This window comes from Pan troglodytes, chromosome 13, assembly GCF_028858775.2.
Source record: "Pan troglodytes isolate AG18354 chromosome 13, NHGRI_mPanTro3-v2.0_pri, whole genome shotgun sequence".
In the NCBI taxonomy this organism is placed as follows: domain Eukaryota; kingdom Metazoa; phylum Chordata; class Mammalia; order Primates; family Hominidae; genus Pan; species Pan troglodytes.
The window spans coordinates 132,707,347-132,729,088 of record NC_072411.2 but is presented as its reverse complement, the minus strand read 5'-3'; the positions used below and the strand labels follow the sequence as shown (position 1 = coordinate 132,729,088).

General features: G+C 39.0%; 1 protein-coding gene across 41 annotated transcripts in view; it reads right to left on the bottom strand.

The window, feature by feature from the left end:
• The window catches only part of SP100 (SP100 nuclear antigen), a 129,287-nt gene that overhangs the window by 69,893 nt on the left and 37,652 nt on the right, over nucleotides 1–21,742 (bottom strand). For 16 of the 41 annotated variants that reach the window (XM_009444521.5, XM_063791681.1, XM_054679502.2 and 13 more), the window contains 9 exons: nucleotides 14,443–14,595; nucleotides 13,337–13,420; nucleotides 11,705–11,788; nucleotides 9,489–9,542; nucleotides 8,631–8,726; nucleotides 6,763–6,816; nucleotides 5,761–5,844; nucleotides 2,427–2,543; nucleotides 1,420–1,473 (listed from right to left, as the gene is read on the bottom strand). In XM_009444521.5, coding sequence (XP_009442796.2) covers nucleotides 1,420–1,473; nucleotides 2,427–2,543; nucleotides 5,761–5,844; nucleotides 6,763–6,816; nucleotides 8,631–8,726; nucleotides 9,489–9,542; nucleotides 11,705–11,788; nucleotides 13,337–13,420; nucleotides 14,443–14,595 — 780 coding nt within the window. Of the gene's footprint in view, nucleotides 1–1,419; nucleotides 1,474–2,426; nucleotides 2,544–5,498; nucleotides 5,845–6,762; nucleotides 6,817–8,630; nucleotides 8,727–9,488; nucleotides 9,543–11,704; nucleotides 11,789–13,336; nucleotides 13,421–14,442; nucleotides 14,596–21,742 lie in introns of those variants that run through there. The other 25 variants (XM_054679498.2, XM_054679500.2, XM_063791692.1 and 22 more) reach the window with 4 other exon arrangements.

The following is a 21,742-nucleotide window of genomic DNA, read 5'->3' as shown; positions in this document are numbered from 1 at the left end:
CAAACCTGCTCACCTACAACCATCTGATCTTCAACAAAATCAACAAAAATAAGCAATGGGAAATGGACTGTCTATTCAATAAACGATGCTGGAATAACTGGCTAGACATACGAAGAAAAATGAAACCGGACCCATACTTCTCATCCTATACAAAAATTAACTCAAGATGGATTAAAGATTTAAATGTAAGACCTAAAACTATAAAAATCCTAGAATAAACCTAGGAAATACCCTTCCTGACATAGGCTTTGGCAAAGAATTTATAGCTAGGTCTCCAAAAGCAATTGCAACTCAAACAAAAATTGACAAGTGGGACCCAGTTAAACTAAATAGCTTCTGTATAACAAAAGAAATTACCAAAAGAGTAAACAGACAGCCTTCAGAATGGGAGAAAATTTTTGCAAACTGTGCATATAACGAAGGTCTGATATCCAGAATCTACAAGGAACTTAAACAAATCAACAAGCAAAAAACAAAAAAAATCCAATTAAAAAATGGGCAAAGGACATGAACAGACACTTCTCAAAAGAAGACATACAAGTGGTCAACAAACATGAAAAAAATGTCCAACATCACTAATCATCAGATAAATGCAAATCAGAACCACAGTGAGATACCATCTCACACTACTCAGAGTGGCTATTATTAAAAAGTCAAGAAAATAACAAATGCTGGTGAGGTTGTGGAGGAAAAGGAATGCTCATACACTGTTGGTGGGAGGGTAAAATTAGTTCAACCATTGTGGAAGACAGTGTGGCAATTCCTCAAAGACTTAAAGACAGAAATGCCATTCTACCCAGCAATCCCACTACCTTTAGGTATATACCCAAAGGAAAATAACTTGTTCTATCAAAAAGATACATGCACTCATATGTTCCTTATAGTGCTATTCACAAAACCAAAGACATGGAACCAATCTAGTTGCCCATCAACAGTGAATTGGATAAAGAAAATATGGCACACATATACACCATGAAATACTATGCAGCCATAAAAAGAATGAAATCACGCCCTTCACAGCAACATGGATGGAGCTGGAGGCCATTATCCTAAGCAACTTAATGCAAGAACAGAAAACCAAATACTGCATGTTCTTACTTACAAGTGGAAGCTAAACATCGAATACACATAAATGTGAAGATGAGAACAAGAGACACTGGGGACCACTAGATGGGGCAGGGGGAGAGGGTGGCATGGGCTGAAGAACCATCTGTTGGGTACTATGCTTACTGCCTGGGTGATGGGATTTTTGGGACACCAAGCCTCAGCATCACACAATTTACCCATGCAACAAACCTGCACATGCACCCTTTAATCTATAATAAAAGTTGAAAAAAGAAAATGATGATAATAAACCTCAGCATTAAAAAATAGTTCATTTGTAACATAAAAATTAAGTAAATTCTTATTTGTTCTTACTTCTTTTCCCACTGTGTTTTTCCAAAGTAGAATTGTTTTCAACATCCATGGTATCTAGAAAGTGACAGGTAGTGGTCAGAGAACTGTAATTTATAAGTAAAATTTATAAATCTTATGACAATTCACACTGCATGGAAGGCTTGCGTTTATAACAATATTCTGAGTATAATTTATCTGTCTTCCTTCCAAAGGAAACAGACACTGAATTGATGTCTAAGGTCTTTGTCTAGTTCTCTGAGACTTTGAAACAGCTCTTCATTACTTTTATGCACCAATTTCCTCATTTATGAAACAGGGACAGCAACAATTATCCTGTTCAGCTTTAAAATTTTTATGAATATTAAATATCTTACTTGCAAGAGTTAATAGGAAATCACTATATAAATCAATAACAGTCCAGAGGATATCTTTCAAAACAATGTATTTTTAGCATTAAGAGTAGGTATCTGATTTTTCTTTCCTGACAGGTAGCAGAACTATTTGTCTTTTTAGGCCTTTCCAAAGTTGTGACAAAATGACACTATTACCTGTGAGTGGAAGAACATGTTTTTTTTTTTTTTTTTCAAGAACAAGGATGGAACTCGCTTTATAAATTCAACACTTTACTATTGATATGCTAATATAGCGAGATACTACTATGTTTACCAGTGTATTTTTTTACCACCTAACCAAGAGAGCCCATTCTGTTAAATATGGCTTTATAATGATCTCTTGCCTCCCTGCAGTTCCCAAAAGGGTCGGGTTAAGCAAATGTAGAGAACAGGATTCTGGCAGCACCAAACCTGTTCTTTGTCTCAGTCTGCTCACAGTCAAGTGCAGCAGGAAACCGGGACTACGATTTCAGACTTTTGAAATTCTGAAGCTTGGGGCCTGTGGGCCCACTTCCTGTTGGTGATCCAGAGGCTGTTTGATGCTTTGCTTCAACTCTGATCACTTCCCACATCCCTACCCAGTGTCTGTGATATCCACTGAGCCACTTCCATCCCAAGACCCTAGGGTAGCCTTACCCATCATGTCAGATGCTTGACTACTTTCAGTCCTTGCTTCTTGGCTTCTTGGCACACCTTTTGGAAAACACATGACACAGGAGCACTTCTTATTTTCAGGTTCTTGTGGCTGTGATCCTAAATTGTGATTTGTAAACATTTTTATTTGTGCCCACTCCCCTTCAAAGATTCTCCTTTCCCCCAACATTAGTGACTACCCACTCCCCACAGCTAAATTAAGGGATGGGCTCTACATCTGAAATCTCTTTTTCTTTTGTGGTTTCTCACTGTATTTGTCCCTTCTGTTCATAAATAACCCTGAGGATTTCATCTTGAAATAAAGGGTCAATTAATAGTTTGTTTCAGTGATGAAGAACACTGGAGGAGCAAAGGCTGGTTTTAGGGAAAAAGATGATGTGCTCAGCTTTGGAGGTGTTAAGCTTGAAGGTCTTGAGTAACATCCAAGTGGTGAAGTCTAAGGCCTTCAGGACCTCCAACAGGAGCCTTCTGACACTTGGATGAATGAGTTTAGAAGACAGGGCTGGCTGGAGATAAACATGTAGGAATCATGAGGTTGTGGGTGGTGACTGAAATCACAGGAGTGGATGAAATGCCTGGGTGAGGCCTTTTGTAATCTGGGTGAGTCAGAGGGGCCAGGGGACACCTTATTCTGAAAACTTACTGCTATTATGAATCATGCCTTGTGCTAAAGTTGCTTTTATCTCATGGTCATTTCAGCTCCTACAATTTCTCCATCATTCTCTTCTCTCCCATTTACACTTCCCCCTTCTTGCCTCCATTTTTCTCTCATCTTTTAATTCTTTCTCTACATACTTCTTGTTGTACCTAATTTTTTACACCACTCATCACCCTTTGAGTGTATCTCATTCCACCTGTTTTTCTGTTTATATCTTTAGATCTAGTTTTATTATTGAGGTGAACTTCTTTCTACTATCACTTCCTCCTTCTGTTCTCTCTTCTAGCTTGTTTCTCTGAATCTTATCTTGACTTTTTTTTTTTTTTTTTGAGACGGAGTCTTGCTCGATCGCCCAGGCTGGAGTGCAGTGGTGCGATCTCGGTTCACTGCAAGACCTGCCTCCAAGGTTCACACCATTCTCCTGCCTCAGCCTCCTGAGTAGCTGGAGCTACAGCTACCCGCCACCATGCCTGGCTAATTTTCTTTGTTTTTAGTAGAGATGGGGTTTCACCGTTTTAGCCAGGATGGTCTTGATCTCCTGACCTCGTGATCCGCCCACCTCGGCCTCCCAAAGTGCTGGGATTACAGGCATGAGCCACTGCGCCTGGCCCTTATCTTGATCTTGACTCTTTTTGCAATTTCAATCTTTGTCTTTATCCACATTTTCTTCATCTATATTCATCTTTATCTCACAGGTTATTACTTTCATCACCAAATGCCTGCTGTTTGGACACTGACCACATAGCCATCTCTATTACCTTTGTCTGTTCTTTATGAGCTTTCTACCTTGCAAGGCTGTCAATCAATCAGCAACTTTATTTTCACGTTTCTGGTACAATTTCTGAGAAGTGTGTTGAAAATTATCCCTCCCTCCCCCACAAAATTCCCCTACCTGGAATATTTGAATTCCTTGTCCACTTAGAAAAACTTGAAGCTGACTCATATCTTTTCATTTGGTGACTCTAGCCTACCTTTCTCCATTCTTTCTCCTTTATCCACTCAGTGTCTCCTCCCTCCATTCAGGAGCCCAGCTCTTCTTTTTCTTTTCGCTCCCTCAAACCTGTTGCAAGCAGCCCGAGTCTGTGCACAAGTCTTTGTGTGTGTGGTGTGTATGTGTGTGTGCATATGTTTAGGGGGAGAGGTAAGGAAAAGAAAAAAGAGCTTTTCCTCCATGCAAGTAGGAAAAAAAAGATAATTAATAATGCACTGAACATCATAATTGGCTTCTCCATCACAAGCTAATGGGCTGCATCTCTTCTGACTCTCTTTGTGTATTCATTGGAGGAGCTCTAAATTCACAGGACAATGAAGACAAACAAGGAAATAATAGACTATAGACAGTGACGAGGAAACCAGGGAACCTGTCTCAATGTGGTCATGCTGAGCTATTTTCAGAGCTTAAACGGACTGACCAAAAAATACACCTACATCAATGAGTACACCTCACAGCCCTACTCTATCTGGCCACACCTCGTTCTCCTTCTCACTTCTCATTTTTCTGCCCATTGCCCTGCTGCTATACATTTTTGTCTCTGTCTCTTTGATTCGGTGAGCTCATCTCCCTTTGATTTTTCTTGTCTCCTGTGTTGCTTTTTCTGTTTCCATCAATGATATTCTGTTCTCCTTTATTTCTATGTTTATCTATTTTGCTTCTATCTTTCTAGGTATTTTGTATATTATATATTATAGCTGGTTCCATTCTTATTATCTCTGTTTGTGATTTTTATTTTTCCCTCCCCCTAAAGATTATATGTATTAACCAATATATATATACACATACACATATGTGTGTGTTTATGTATGTATACATGTTATATGTAACAAATATATGCATGTGTACACACATACACACACACACACACAGTGGTTGTTAAATAAGCTTTCTTGCATCAGGCACTGGTATAGTCTCCTGTGAATATTCTGAGTTCCTTGCACATCTTCTTTGGACTTTGACTTAAATGACACAGCTCTTATCCTCCTGTCTGTTACATACAACAGTCACCCACCGTGAGACACCTGGGTTGCTAGTTTCTATTGTTTCTTTAGTTTTTTGGCCCTAATACTTCTGTACATCTATTTCCTCACCCCAAAATGGGTATAGTTAGCCTGCCTATGTCTTAAAAATTTTGTGATGACAAAATAAGATCTTATTTGCCAAAAACATTGAAATAACACAATATAATCCAATTACATGATGAGGGACATCTACCAAAAACTATACTAACGTTTGAGAGTGTTTGATCTGAAGTTTTTATTTCTGTCTATAATTACATAGTAGGAACAGTTGTCTTTTGAGGCTTTACAATTACAAACGACATTGATGTCAACCCATTTATCACTATAAAAATCTAAGATCTTAGTGTTAATAGGAATGAGAGCAGGTTTAAAAAAAAGGATACCACAAATTTGCTATTTATTTCTTCTACAACAACAAAATATAATTACATACATTTAGTCAGTGAAACTCTTCCTGTTAAACATGAGTTTATCATAATTTCCTGCCTCTTTCCATTTTCTAAAATGCAAAAAGGAGTTCCCAGATGAACTGGATACCAGGTAGTGAAGGTGCTCAGAATAAAAAGCGTCTGGAAACAGCAGCTTTTAATTCACATTCCTGACATTCTGCAGGCCAAGTCTTGGCATCCTAATCTTCTTTACCTGACCCTCTTCTTAGGGATGAGCTGCAGGCTTCCTGAAGCTCTTCTCCATTACTCAGGTCTGAAAAGTCACTACTGCTGAAACCTGCAGAAAAAAATAAAATTCCTTAACAGTCTTAGTCTGAGTCTTAGGAACCAGCAGGGAATTCTTTAAAAGCAAAACTGAACAAGAGAAGCTTGTGGAGGAGGGGGAGAAATATTCCCACCACTAGGCCACCCTTTGGCTTTGATCATCTGACCTGTTGGTCAAGATTGCTCCAGGAGCCCTCTCTGAGGCTGGGACTGGGGATGACATTGTTTCTTCTTCTTTTTTTTTTTTAACTTTGGGAAAAATATGTATTTATTATAAATCATCCATTTCATTGGGTGGTTTCAGATTAAGAAAGCAATATATGCTTGTCATAAGAAGACCAATGAATGCAAATGTATATAACCCCAAAGCTCTCTTTTCCTACCCTATTCTGTCTCTGGTCTCCCAGCTAGTGAAGTCAACAGATCAGTGTGGATGCTTCCATCATTTTCTCCTATCTCATTCATGCATAATCAAATAAAAGGAACATACATAAGGTTCAATCTTTTCTGAATACAATCCTAGGACGATGTTGTTTCTTACGCTTCTTAGGCTTTCATTATTAGTTTGCACATACTTCTGCTTCCATCTCAGTTTCTTATCCAAGGGAACCATGGAAGCAACATCTTAAAGATGTCAGAGCCCCCATCAGCTGGGCCCTGAATGACTGTGTGGGCACCCCCTCTACTCAGGAACTACTTTATCCTATTTATGTGAGTGAAAAATAAACTTATGTTGCACTTGTGCCTTTGAACATTTTGAGGCTTATGTTTTATACCAGCCCAACTCATCTAATTGAAAATGTAAAATGCAAATCATCTAAAATCCCAACAAATTAATTTTTTATTTTAAAGGATATAACATAAAAAGTGAATGTAGCTTTTGCAGCAAAGAAGGACATTTGTTACATCAAGAGTTTTTAATTGCTCTTACGTCTCTTCCTGCTGGGTATTCTCCAAGTAGATGTACTTCTAGAAGTCATAGGAGCTAGAAAGTAAAGGAAAACCAAATCAATAATATCTAACCAAAAGATCTATAAATCTTATGACTGCTTACACTGTTGACAGAATTTGGACTATAAATATTCTATGAGGATCATTTCTGTCTCTTCCCATCTAAGGGAAAGAGATTACTATCAAATGGAGCACAGACCCACAATCCTTTAGCCCTAATTGCAAAAATCAATGACTTTTTTTTTTTTTTTTTTTGAGACAGGGTCTCACTCTGTCAGCCAAGCTGGAGGGCAGTGGTGCAATCTTGGCTCACTGCAGTCTTGACCTTCCAGGCTCAAATGATCCTTCCACCTCAGCCTCCCACATCACTGGGACTACAGGCATGCACCACCACCATGCCCAGCTAATTTTTTGCATTTTTTGGTAGAAATGGGGTTTTGCCATGTTGCCTAGGCTGGTCTTGAACTCCTGGGCTCAAAAGATCCACCTGCCTCAGCCTCCCAAAGTGTTGGGATTATAGGCGTGAGCCACCACACCTGGCCTCAAAGATATTTTTATAACCAGTATTGTTTTCATAGGTTTGCAGCTAACTAATTTGGCAGTGAGTCTGGACTTGAGTTGCCATGAGTCCATGTAAAATCTTATCATATTTGGTGTGAATATTTATATAATTTGCTGTATAAACATTAGTATATTTGAGAATGGGATTCTTCCCTGGATCCTACTGGGGTATTTTGTTGTATATAGAATATAAACCACATTGTCTTTCTAAAATAATAAAACATTTTTTGAACTTTGAAGTACATCTGGCTTTGAAGGTTTTATAGAGGATTATGAATGTTTATTAAGAGTTTGGGTTGTTAGTCTTGTCTCCTCCTATAACTTTCCATATGTGATGTGCAAAGAAAAAAGATCCTTAAGTGTGCCTTAGTTTCCCCATCTGTCAAATGGGGGGAACAATAGTTATCTCGCCCACCTTTTAGGTTGTTGTAAAGATGCAAGTAGATCTTATTTGTAAATATATTTTCAAATATCACTATTTGGCCAATTTCATGTTGGGGGCCATCTGTCAAAAGCTATGAATTGAATCTGATGGTAAGAAACAGGAGGCTTTCTTTCTGTCAGTAGCTAGAGAGTATGACCAGAAGCTTTGAATTTTGAACAAGTTGGTGACAAAATCAGGCAATAACAGACTAGTGTACTTTCTTTTCTTTACAAAACAGAGAACGGGCAGAAGTAGAAATCACTACATAAATCCAATACTTTGGAGTTAATAGGTCTGGCAGTGATATGGTTTGGCTGTGTCCTCACCCAAATCTCATCTTGAATTCCCATGTGTTGTGGGAGGGGCCTGGTGGCACGTAATTGAATCATGGGGAGAGATCTTTCCTGTGCTGTTCTTGTGATAGTGAATAAGTCTCACAAGATCTGAATGATTATATAAGGGGGAGTTTCCCAGCACAAGCTCTCTTCTCTTGTCTGCCGCCATGTGAGACGTGCTTTTCACCTTCTGCCATGATTGTGAGGCCTCCCCAGCCATGTGGAACTGTAAGTCCATTAAACCTCTTTCTTTTGTAAATTACCCAGTCTCAGGTATGTCTTTATCAGCAACATGAAAATGGACTAATACAGGCAGTATGTAGTAAACAGGCCACTGCCACTCAACCACAACCATCTTGTTAAGCCTGAATTTAGAGTGACTTCTTTCTTTGCATTTTTCAAAATGGCCAGATGAGGTAGATGCAGAGAACTGGCTCCTGGATAGCTGTTGTGTGTGCTCAGAGCACAGTGCATCAGGGAAGAGGTGCTCTGAAGTCAGAGCCCTGAAGTCAAGGGAGCTGTTCTTACCCTTCTCACCATGCTTGCTTCTCAGTGCCCCGCTTGAGGCTTCTGCGGGCGCCTCCTCCTCACTGGATTCTGAAAAGTCGTGGTCTTGTCCTATCACTGCAGAAAGGAGCAAATGTCCTTTGGAGGTCTCAATGTATGATAAGGGAACCAAGTCAGAATAATATTCTATGAAAAGGAAACTAGGAAAATGTGTGATGCTCTGAAACTTCAGGGCAAGAATGTCCGTGCCCTCAAACCTCCATGATCTACCTTTTCATTCAAATTTGTGTGGCTCAAGGTTAGTATTTTATCCCTCACTGTCACCTGAGCCTGAGGCTGAGAAAATTTTAGCCCCAGTGGGCATCTCTGCTTTGTCTTGGCCCTCTGTCTTCTTACACCACATTATCTTTCTTTACTTGTCCCTTTATGGTTTTGTTGTGGTTTTTGTATATGGATTTGTATTTATTTGTAAATTTGCTTCTCTCTCAGGGCAACCATGAAAGTCTAGGATGGGAGAAGGCAGATCTTCTACTTGCCTGCTTCCCTGAAGAACTGCTTGAAACAGAGCCCAACCTTTCCCTCATCTAAAAATCCTTGAAATATTCAGTTGAAAAAAATATAAACTTCTACTAAAAAAATAAAAAACCTTCTGTTGTGTTGGGGTCATTGACTTCTTTGGGTTCATATGTTATAGCAGTTAGCCAACCTCCCTAATACAAAAGCTAAAATAGGAACCATTGAAATTTAAAGCAAATTTATATTTTACTTTGAAGGATATAGCAAGGAATTAGACTGACTCTTTTGTAGAAAATATTGTTCATTTATAACCATGAAGAGAAGTTATTTTCTCTTACCTCTTTTCCTAAAGCTTTCTCTTACCTCTTTTCTTAAAACTTTCTCTGAATGTAGATAATTTTCTGAAATCCATGGGCTCTGTAAAGTAAAAGGGAGAAACCCATTATTTGTATGCAAGAGACTTATAAATTCTATGACAACTGACATGGCAAATGGGCTTGGGTTAATAACAAAGTTGTTTTTTTTTGTTTGTTTGTTTTGAGATGGAGTCTTGCTCTATCACCCAGGCTGGAGTGCAGTGGTGCAATCTTGGTACACTGTAGCTTCTGCCTCCCAGGTTCCAGTGATTCTCCTGCCTCAGCCTCCTGAGTAGCTGGGATTATAGTTGTGCACCACCAAGCCCGGCTAATTTTTGTATTTTTAGTAAAGACGGGGTTTCACTGTGTTGGTCAGACTGGTCTCGAACTCCTGACCTCAGGTGATCTGCCTGCCTCAGCCTCCCAAAATGCTGGGATTACAGACCTGAGCCATCGTGCCCTGCCAATAACAAAGTTTTGATGAGCGTTTTTCTCTCTCTCCTTCTAGTGAATCCAGTTCTGGAGGTTCAGGGTCATAATGTTGGGATCCTGCCCAGCTCTCCCCATAATCCTCTGTGTGTATTATTTGGAAATGCCTCTTTTTAATTAATTTTTTCAACTTCTATTTTAGGTTTGGGGGTATATGTGAAGGTTTGTCACATGGGTAAATGTGTGTCACAGGAGTTTGTTGTACAGATGATTTCATCACCCAGGTATTAAGCCCAGTACTCAATAGTTATCTTTTCTTCTCCTCTCCCTCCTCCAACCCTCCATCCTCAAGTAGACCCCAGCATCTGCTGTTTCCTTCTTTGTGTTCATAAGTTCTTATTATTAAGATCCCACTTACAAGTGAGAACATATGGTATTTGGTTTTCTGTTTCTGTGTTACTTTGCTAAGGATAATAGCCTCCAGCTCCATTTACGTTCTCTCAAAATACATGATCTCGTTCTTTTTTACTTATTTTTTTTGAGACGGGGTCTCTGTCACCCAGGCTAGAGTGCAGTGGCACAATCGTAACTCACTGCAGCCTCAACTTCCCAGGTTCCAGTGACTCTCTCACCTCAGCCTCCCGAGTAGCTGGATCACAGGTGCACACACACTACCATGCCTGGCTAATTTTTTTTTTTTTTTTTTTTTTTTTTGAGATGGAGTCTTGCTCTGTCACCCAGGCTGGAGTGCAGTGGCATGATCTTGGCTCACTGCAACGTCCCTCTCCTGGGTTCAAGTGATTCTTTTGCCTCAGCCTCCCGAGTGGCTGGGACTATAGGCAAGCGCCACCATGCCTGGCTAATTTTTGTATTTTTAGTAGAGACAGGGTTTCACCATATTGGCCAGGATGGTCTCGAACTCCTAATCTCATCATCTGCCTGCCTCCGCCTCCCAAAGTGCTGGGATTATAGGAGTAAGCCACTGCACCCGGCCCATGCCTGGCTAATTTTTGTATTTTTGGTAGAGATGGAGTTTCTCCATGTTGTCCAGGCTGATCTCAACTCCTGAGCTCAAGCCACCTACCTGCCTTAGCCTCCCAAAGTGCTGGGATTATAGGTGTGAGCCACTGCGCCTGGTCATAAATGACTCTTAAACACCACTAGCTCCCATTTTCTCACATATAAAGCAGGGATAAACTAGTTACCCTACCTCCCTGTTAAGGTTTTTGTGATGGGGAAATGAAGGGTCATTTTCAAAAGCCCTGTGAAAAATCACAATGTAAGCCAATAAGTGAACTATAATTTGGGTTTGGGTGTAGTTGAAGTCACTTTTTTTTTGCCATTAATAATTAAATAGCAGCACAAAGTATTCTTTGAAGACTTTCTGAGCTTGTGATTAAGACAATATTATCAATGAACAAAGACTGTGCTTATCATGCTCTATCAAATATAAAGGGTAGTAGTAGAGAATAAGTACATTATTTCAACTCTTGAAATAATAACTCTTGATAGTTTGTTGTTAAAAAGACTGTTATTTTACTAGCATATTTTTGCTACATTTTCAATGTATCAATCGATTGAACCAATCCAGTTAAACAAGAGTTTATAACACCTTCCTAATGTCTTCCATTTCTCAACAGGGCCAGAGAGGTTAAATGTAGAAAGTGATATTCTAGAATTTATGGAATCAAGGCATAAGGAGACCACTCAGAATGAAATTAATCAAGAAAACAGAGCTCTGGATTTGTACTCTGTATATTCTACAGTCTCGGGTTGCAACTCTAATATTCTTACCTGGTACAATCTGGGGTCGTGAGCAAGTGGCTTCTTGGCCCTCCTTTTCATCATTTGATTCTAAAGGGTTGTCATTATTGATCACTGCACAAAAGAATGGGATTCTTTAGAGGTCTCAGTGTGTGACCAAGGAATCAATTCAGTAGGAAATTCCCTAATAAGAAAACCTAGAAAACCTTGAAAATCCGTGCAAGTCCTCGCCTGTACACAGGCCATGCTTGTCTTTCCTTTCAACTAACCTTCATTGTGGGTTAGTGATACTCCATTCTTGTCCTCAGAGGGAAACTTTGCCTTGCTTGGCCTTTGCTTTCCCATGCTTCTTTTACTTCTTATCCCTTCTGCTTGCCATTCCACATTTCCTTTGTTTCTGCTTCTATTTTTCATGCAGGGGGACCTTGAAGATCTTCTGTTAAATTCGTGAGCTTTTTCTACCTCCCACCAACCCAGTGCCTTCCTGAATTGTTTACAAGGCTGAGAAATAATCTCCTCATGTATTTCAGCCAAAGACATATTTTGGGACTATTTTTTAGAGCAGATTGCTTACACTGAGTTCAAAGTTAGAGTACATATTGTCTAAAAACTAATGCAAATTTACATTTTACTTTGAAAGATACAGTGAGCAATTAGAATGAATGTATTATTACATTGTTATTTTATAACATCAAGATGAGGTTCTTCTTTGCTCTTAGGTCTTTCCCTAGTGTATTTTCCCTAAAGTGGCATATTTCTAATATCCTCTGGATCTAGAAAGTAAAGGGCAAAACAAATCAACCAATTTGCATACTTATGTTATGATAAGTATTTATGTTATAAATCTTATGACAACTCATGATGCAAATAGGATTGAGATAATACAAGATTTTAATAATGTTTCTCTCTTTCATTTCACAAAGGAAGTAACTCAGAATCCAGGATGCTAGTCTTGTCTTTCCTTTAATTTACCATGAGATTTTGGAGATGACTTTGAAACATTTATGCAATTGTGTTCTCTCATCTAGGAAACAAGGACGAGAATCTCTCTTCTGTTTACCCCTTTAAGGTTATTGTAAATTTAAAAATAAGATAATTTGCAAAAGTCTTTCAAAAAATCACTAAATGTGCTATGACTTGCTGAAGAACTCTATCAGAAACAATACTTCAAGTTTCAGAATACTTTATCTCAGGTGTTTGTTTTTGCCAACACCAGATAGTTGGATGAGATGTCTTTTGACCCTATTCAAAGTTTGTGATCAGATGACAATAAGATCTTCCCATAAAGGAATATTTAGTTTTCTGTTCTCTATAAAAATCACTATATAAATCTAACACTATATAGGCATAGCAACTAGTTAGTTTTAAAAACAAACTCATCACTTGGCTAGCCTATTCCTACTATATAATCAATGTATGGGTATGAATATTGATTAATAGAATCCATCAAGAAAGAAGGCTAATTCTCAAAAATAAGTTTATAACAATTTCTTGTCTCCCTGCATTTTCCAAAAAGGTCAAGTAAAATTAATGCAAAGAATGGGATCCCAGGATAAACTGGATCCATTGTACAGAATGAGCTCAGAATAAAATGCCTCAGGAAACAGTAGCTCTTAAATCAGATTCCCACAGCCCAAGTCTTGCTCTCCCAAACTTCCTTACCAGGCTCACTTCTCGGTGCTGAGATGAAGACTTCTAAGGGCTCATCAACGTCAGTGGATCCTTCAGAGTCCTCACTGCTGATGACTGCACAAAGGAGCAAAAACCATTAAGAGTCTCAGGGTGTGACCAAGGAGTCCATGCACCAGGAAATTCCACAATGACAGCACTAGGAAGACCCAGGAAGCTAAGTTGACTCAAGACCCTGGAGTGTTCCTTGAATGCATGCCACCTGCAGTTTGTTCCAAGTTCTTAACCAAAAGCTGATAAAATTGACACACAGAAGGCAGTTGTGCCCATCCACTGACACTGTTCTTACCCCAACCCTCATTCTATTTTTTTCTTTCACTCTCATTTTACTTCTCATCTTTCCTCTTTGTTCTGCCATCTCCCCTGCTTCTGCCTCTGTTTCCAGCGATGGTGTCTCTTTATACCTCTCTTTGTCTTGATGTGTTTCCCTCCCCATCTCCTCTTGTGAATATCTTGGCTCTCTGATTTTTTTTTTAACTCCTCTCCCATGCCTTCCTCTCTTTTTTATTTTTTTATTTATTTTTTCCTTTTTTTTTTTCTTTTTTGAGACAGAGTCTTGCTCTGTTGCTCAAGCTGGAGTGCAGTGGCGGAATCTTGGCTCACTGCAACTTCCACATCCCAGGCTCAAACGATGCTCCTGCCTCAGCTTCCTAAGTTGCTGGGACTACAGACATGTGTCACCTTGTCTGGCTAATTTTTATACTTTTTGTAGAGATAGGGTTTCACCATGTTGCCCAGGCTGATCTTGAGCTCCTGGACTCAAGCGATCTGCCCGCCTTAGCCTCACAAAGTTCTGGGGTTACAGGCATGAGCCATCAGGCCCAGCCCTCTCTGACTTCAGAAATAGCCTCTCTGACATTCTTACTGATTACCTCCATTTCTGTCTTCTGGTATTTTCCCAACTCCTAAGGACTTTCTTCTGTCAAGCTGAAGACTCACTGCATCAGGTGCCAGCCCCTTTCCCTTCCTGCCTCCATCCCAGGCTACCTGCACTGCCCCGATGGTCCCTGATGAAGTCCCCGAGCCCCTTACCTGGTAACCTGTGACTCACAGTTACAAATTCTCCCAGTCAGCCTTACCTATTATGTCAGATGCCTGGTTATGATGAGTTCTTGCTTGGGCTTGGCACTCAACTTTTGAAATAGAAAATGGCTTTTCCTTTTTTATATCCACCAGTCGCACAGAACAGGAATTAATTTGGATTCCATGGTTGTGTAGCTCTGCCTCTGGGCCTAATTGTAATAAATGAAGAATTTTCATTTGTCTCCTCAGTGGACCTCCTTCACTATCATTAATAACTCCCCCTCTCTGCAATTTCACTGCTGGGGCTAGACCTTCACCCCACCTCCGTGTTTTTCCTTTTGCTCACCTCTGTCCCTTCCTTTGTGCCTCTCTTGGCTCTGTTTTGTTTTTTACCTTTCCCTTTACCTACTCTTCTCATTCTTTGATGGTTAATATTTTGCTTTTTTTAAAAAAAAAATAAAAATTATAATTGCAGTATAAGACACATGAATAAAAGTGGGTTTTGAATGATCACGAAGGAAGTAAATCACTTTGATCAAGAAACAGATTACCAATACCCCAGACACCTCCTGGTGACACTTCCCACTAACTGTTTCCACTAACTTGCGCAAAGACAACTACCATCGAGGTTTCCAACACTAAGGTTAATTTTGCTTGTTGTGTAATTTATAAAAATGGAATAATCTCTTTTCTCTCCACTCTTTCTCTCTCCCTTTACCTCTCTCTCAATATATATAGATCTCCCAAAAGAAGCCAAATCCCCCAAAATTGTATGGATATTTTACTCAACATGCTTGTGAAAGTCATCTGTATTCATTTTGTATAATTATTTTCACTACTAGATAGTATTCCATTATAGAAATAAGCCATGAATTATTTATTCATTTGTGCAATTTCAAGCATTTGGCTTCTATGAATAATGCTGCCTTGAGCATTCTTTTCTATGTGTTTTGGTGACATAACACACATTTCTGTTGGTTTCTGCTGAGGAATATAATTGTTGGGTTATAGGGTATGTATATTTTCACCTTTGGAAGATTACCCCAAACTGTTTTCCCAAAAGCATATATAAAGGCAGAGATGAAAGAAAGAGAGCTTGGCAAATTCCAGTAAGTAAAGGAAGCTTGGTGTGGTGGGAATGTGGCATGAAAGGGCGAGAGGTGGGTGATGGGGAACGCGCAGGTGCGTGGTAGACATCCTTCAATTCACCACTCCAAGCAGTGTTGATCTACTGCTAAGGGCCACACGAAGGCACTGGGTTTCAAACAGGAAAGTCATATCAACTGGTTTCTATTTTGGAAAAGTCCATTCAGCTGAAGTGCAGACTTGAGAGGAGCAAGATTGGGGGCCAGACAGGAGACTGTTCCTCTAATTTTAGTGAGAGTGACAGGGGTCTAGATTAGGGTGTTCGTGCTGGGGATGAAGAGAAATGGACAAGTTAGAGATATTTTAAAGTTGGGATTGACAGAAGTGGCAAATGAAATGATGATTGTCTTAAGCCACTAAGTTTCAGGATAGTTTGTTACATGACACAGCAATAGATGACAGATGCAGCTTCCAAAGAGAGATGTTCTTCAGGTCTTTAAATAAAGGTCTTCAGGCAATTGGGGAAGGGAGTCAAGAGGACAGGCCTGAGCTGGAGATGTATGTTTAGAAATCAACAGATCTTAGATGGTGATTGAGCCATGGAGAGGAAGTGATGCCTGAGGAGAGGCTTATCATAATCTGGGGGTGGAGGTGGAGTCACAGGGGCCATTTCGATAAGGGGGCAGCTGATCTTTCTCCATAGTAATAGGACACCCTGTGCCTCCTTTCTAGCTCTTATCTCCTCAGATCAGAGAACGTCTTGATTTGTCTTCTCTCTTCCCTTCTTTGCATGATCCACTCTCTATCAATTTTTCATTCATTGTCCTTTAACTCATTTTCTGCATACTTCTCTTTGTGCCTCCCTCCATTTTTCCTATTTCTTGGTATTTATTTCCCTCTATATTTTTTCTATTCATAGTCTTTTTATCTACACTTTTTAAAAATTATTGTCTCTTAGAGACAGAACTAGGGCGAGGTGAAGGTGGTGCTATGGGATGCCATGAAATGTAAGGAAGCTCAGTCTCACATGCCAAGTGAGATCTCCTTACATGCTGTGCCCTGGGGGCCTCCCTGCCTCACCTCGTGCCAGGCCTGTTGTCCCATATGTAATGTTGCATCTCTGTTACATTTCCTACCTGCTTTGAGTCGGCCTTTATTTCTTAATTATTAACGTTACCTCTGCAAGCTTCTTCTATGTCACTTTTTTTTCAAAAATACTTTTGCATCTGATGTGTGAGTGCTATATCACTTTTTATCTTTCTATAACTTCCTCATCTCAAACATTCCCGTCATTACGAAAGGTCTCTTCCAGTGCCATTGTCTACCACACCAGAGGCCCTCCACTTGCCATTCCTTCCTGAAGGTCTTTCACCTGGGCTTCCTTCCTTTGCAAATCTGACAAGCAGCATCATGCATAATTTCTACGTTTTCATGATAACTTCTGAAAAGTAACTTGCAACATATTTCTATTCAACAACTCCACAACATGGCAATGTATGGATACCATGTCACTTTATCTAAAATCTGTCTCACTCATACACGGTTGACCCTTCAACAACAGGGGCTTGAACTACATGAGTCCACTTGTATGCAGATTTTCTTCCACCTCTGCCACCCCTCAGACAGCAAGACCAACCCCTCCTCTCCTTCCTCCTTCTCAAACTACTCAATGATGAGGATGAAGGTCTTTATGATTACCTATTGCCACTTAATGAATAGTAAATATATTTTCTCTTCCTTATGATTGTCTTAATAACATTTTCCTTTGGAGATCTTACTTCATTGTGAGAATACAGCACATAATACGTATGGAAAATATGTGTTATCATCTGTTTATGTTATCAGTAAGGCTTCTGGTCAACAGCAGTTGTTAAGTTTTGGGGAAGGTAAAAGTTATGTGCAAATGTTTGACTGCATGGGGCACTGGTACCCCTAACCTCCCACAGTGTCCAGGGGTCAACTGTGTTTTGTTATTTAATATTCCCTAGTTGACCTCTTTTGTATTCTTTCTTCTTGCATTCTCTAACCAGGGACAGTCCCTCTGTTAAAAAGACTCACTCTCTTTTTCCCTTCCATCTCATACCTGTTAAAAGCAGCCAGAGGCTGTGAACAAAGTCTGTGTGTCTTGGATGAGTGTAGGCAGTTAGTATGAGAAAACCAAGGAAAGTTTTGCCCTTATAGAAAAATAAAGATATAATTAGAAAATTGAGGAGAAGTAGAGCAAGATGGGAGAATAGGACTCTCCAGCCCTCCTTCCCCTGCAGAAACACTGATGTGAACAATGACCTATGCATGAAAATACCTTTGCAAGAGCTGAGGAAACCAGATGAAAGATCACAGCACCTGAGTGTAACACAGAAATAAGAAAGAGCACATTGAAAGGGGCAGGAAGAAAAGTTTCACTGTGTCATCTTCCCCAACTCCAGGAAGCACAGCATTGAGAAAGATACAATATGCTTGGGGAAAGGAGAAGGAAGTGAGCACTAGACTTTGCCTTACACCCAAACCACAGAACCGACTTCAGTAAAACCCAGCTCCCAAAGCCCCAGACTCTAGCCAGTACCCATGGTCTGAACCTCCAAGCTCACTCTGACCCCAACCTAAATCCTGCAGCCCCAGGACTCAGGCCAGCCCTGTGAACTCAGTCTCCAGCCTCCTACAGCACTATTTCAGCCTCAGTGACCCCACGATCCAGACCAGACCGAGTGCCAAACTGGACCAAGTGGCACTGGGCTTGAGGCCCATCCCAGCAGCAAGCTGGCTTCAATAGCACTGGGCTTCATGCCTACTGAAGTGCCTGAAGAAGCCTGCATCAGTGATGTAGAGCCCTGCAGATTCTGGCTCAAGGTTTCCCCCAGCACAGACCTGCCCACTGGTTGTCCTAGGCACCAGACTAGCCTGCTTGAGGACTCTAGCAGCAAGCCTGCCCTTGCACCATGCCAGATGGCCATCTTAGAATCTTTAAATAGGGTGAAAGGCTTTCCCAGACAAAGTCAGCCTGCAAAGACTAGAATAGTTTCTACTTTTTCAAATGCACAGACATAAATGTAAGGCAACAAGAAACATAAAAACCAAAGAGACACAACATGACCAAAAGAACACAATAATCTCCCCATAGCAGACCCCAAAGCAATGGAGATAACAAACTGCCTTATGCAGAATTCAAAATAATTGTTTTAAGGAATCTCAGCAAACCTTAAGAAAATATAGGAAACAATTCACTAAAATTAGGGAGACAATAAATGACCAAAATGAGAAAGTTTAACAGAGATATTGAAATTATTTAAAAAATCAAACAAATTCTGGAGCTGAAAAATACAATGAAGGAAATTTAAAAAGGCATCAGAGAGCATCAACAGCAGAATTGATCATGCAGAAGAAAGAATATGAACTCAAAGACAGGTTATTTGAAATACAGTCAGAGAAGAAAAAGAAAAGAGAATGAAAAGTCATGAAGAAAGCTTACAGGATTTATGAAACACACCAAAAGAGCAAATATTTGAATCACAGGAATTCATAAAAGGGAAGAGAAAGACCAAAGTAGAAAGTTAATTTAAAGAGATAATAGTATAAAACTTTGCCAATCTGGTGAAAGACATAAGTTTCCAGGTACAAGAAGGTCAATGGTCTCCAATCAGATTCAGTGCAAACAGGACTACACCAAAACATACTATAATCAAGCTGTCAAGATTCAAGGACAAAGAGAGAATCCTGAAAGCAATAAAAGAAAAGAAGCAACTAACATATGAGGGAGTTTTAATAAGGATAGCAGTGGACTTTTTAGCAGAAACCTTACAGATCAGGAGAGAATGAGATGAAATATTCAAAGTGCCAAAGGAAGAAAAAGAAACCTGACAACCAAGAATATTTTTCTTGGCAAAACTGTCTTTCAGAAATAAAGGAGAGATAAAGACTGTCCCGGGAAAACAAAAGATGAATACATTCATTACCACCAGACCTGTCTTACAAGAAATGCTCAAGCTGAAAGAAGTAAATGCTAACTAATAATATAAAAATATAAGAAAGTATAAAACTCACTGGTAAAGTAAATATATAGTCAAAAAAATAGTAGCTACAATAATTTGTTAGAGTATACACTATATAAAACATGTAAACTCTGACATCAAACATTTAAATGAGGGAGCAAAGTAAAAGTGCAGTTTTTGTAGGCAATCAAAATTGAGTTGTTATCAGCTTAAAATAGCCTGTTATAAGATGTTTTGTGTAAACTTCATGTTAACCACAAAGCAAAAACTTACAATGATTACACAAAAGATAAAGAGGAATCAAAGTGTATCACTAGAGAAAATCACCTAATCACAAAGGAAGACAGTAAGAGAGAAAGAAAGGAATAAAGAATCTACAGACAACCAGAAAACAATAAACAAAATGGTTTTAGAAAGTACTTACCTATCAGTAATTATATTAAGTGTAAATAAATTAAATCTCCAATCAAAAGACATAGAGTGGCTGAACGAGTTTAAAAAACACGAACCAAGTATATGCGGCTTGCAAGACACTCACTTCACTTTTAAGGAAACACATAGACTGAAAGTGAAAAGATAGAAAAAGATATTTCATGCAAATGGAAATGAAAGAAAGAAAGCATAGGTGTACTTACATCAGATGAGATACAGTTTGAATGAAATAATATAAAACAAGGCAAAAAAGGTCATGATAAAACCAGGCATGGTGGCTTACATCTGTAATCCCAACACTTTGGGAGGCTGAGGTGAAAGTATTGCTTGAGCCCAGAAGTTTGAGACCTGCCTGGGCAACATAGGGCAATCCTGTCTCTATAAATAACTAAAAAAAATTAGTCAGATGTGATGGTACATGCCTGTCATCTCAGCTACTTGGGGGGATTGCCTGAGCCCAGGAGGTTGAGGCTGCAGCGAGCCATGATTGCACTAGTGCACTCCAGCCTGGGTGACAGAGCAAGACCCTGTCTCCAAAACAAAAACTAAAACAAAAAACAAAAGAAACAAAAAGAAAGAAAGAAAATAAGAAAGTCATTATGTAATGATGAAGGAGTCAACTTATCAAGATGATATAACAATTGTAAACATATGCACCCAATATTTGAGCAACTAAATATATAAAACAAATGTTAATAGATCTGAAGGAAAGAGAGACTAATACAATAATACTAGGGGACTTCAACACCCTACCTTCAGCAGTGGACAGATTGTCCAGGGAGAAAATCAATAAGAACACATCGAACTTAAACTATACTTTAGACCAAGGGGACCTAACAGGCATATATAGAATATTTTATCTACAAGCAGAAAAGTACCATTCTTCTCAACTGTACATGAGACATTCTACAGGATACATCATATGTTAGGCTACAAAACAAGTTGTAACAAAGTCAAGAAGGCTGAAGTTATATCAGATATACTTTCTGACCACAATGATATGAAATTAGAAATCAATAACGAGGAATTTTGAAAAATTTGCAAATACATGGAAATTAAGTACACTCCCAAATAACCAATGGGTCAATGAAGAAATTAAAGGGAAAAAATTTTTTAAATCTTGAGACAAATGAAGATAGAAATGTAACACATCAAAACTTATGGGATATAGCAAAAGCAGTTATAAGAGGGGAAGTTTATAGCAATAAACACAAGAATACATAAAGAAAGAAGAAAGATCTCAAACAACCTAATGTTACACCTCAAGAAACTAGACAAAGAAGAAAAACTAAGGCGAAAATTAGCAGAAAGAAGGAAACAATAAATATCAGATCAGAAATAAATGAGTTTAAAACTAGAAAAAAATAAGATCAACAAAACAAAGCACTGGCTTTTTGAAAAAATAAACAAAATTGAGAAAGCTTTAGCTAGACTAAGAAAAAAGAGAAAACACTCAAATGAATAAAATCAGAAATGAAAGAGGAGACACTACCTTTCTCATACCACATATATACAAAGAATCATAAGACACTGCTATAAACAATTTAATGCCAACAAATTGGATAACCTAGAAGAAATGGATAAATTCCTAAACACATATAGCCTACCAAGACTGAATAACAAAGAAACAGGAAAATCTGAACAGACCAATAATGAGTAAGATTTAATCCATAATAAAATACCACCCACCAAACAAAAGTTCAGGACCAGATGGTTTCACTGTTGAATTCTACCAAATATTTAAAGAACAAATAGCAATCTTTTTCAAACTCTTCTTAAAAATTGAATAAGAGGGACTACTTCCAAACTCATTTTATGAAGCCAGCATTACCCTGATACCAAAGCTAGACAT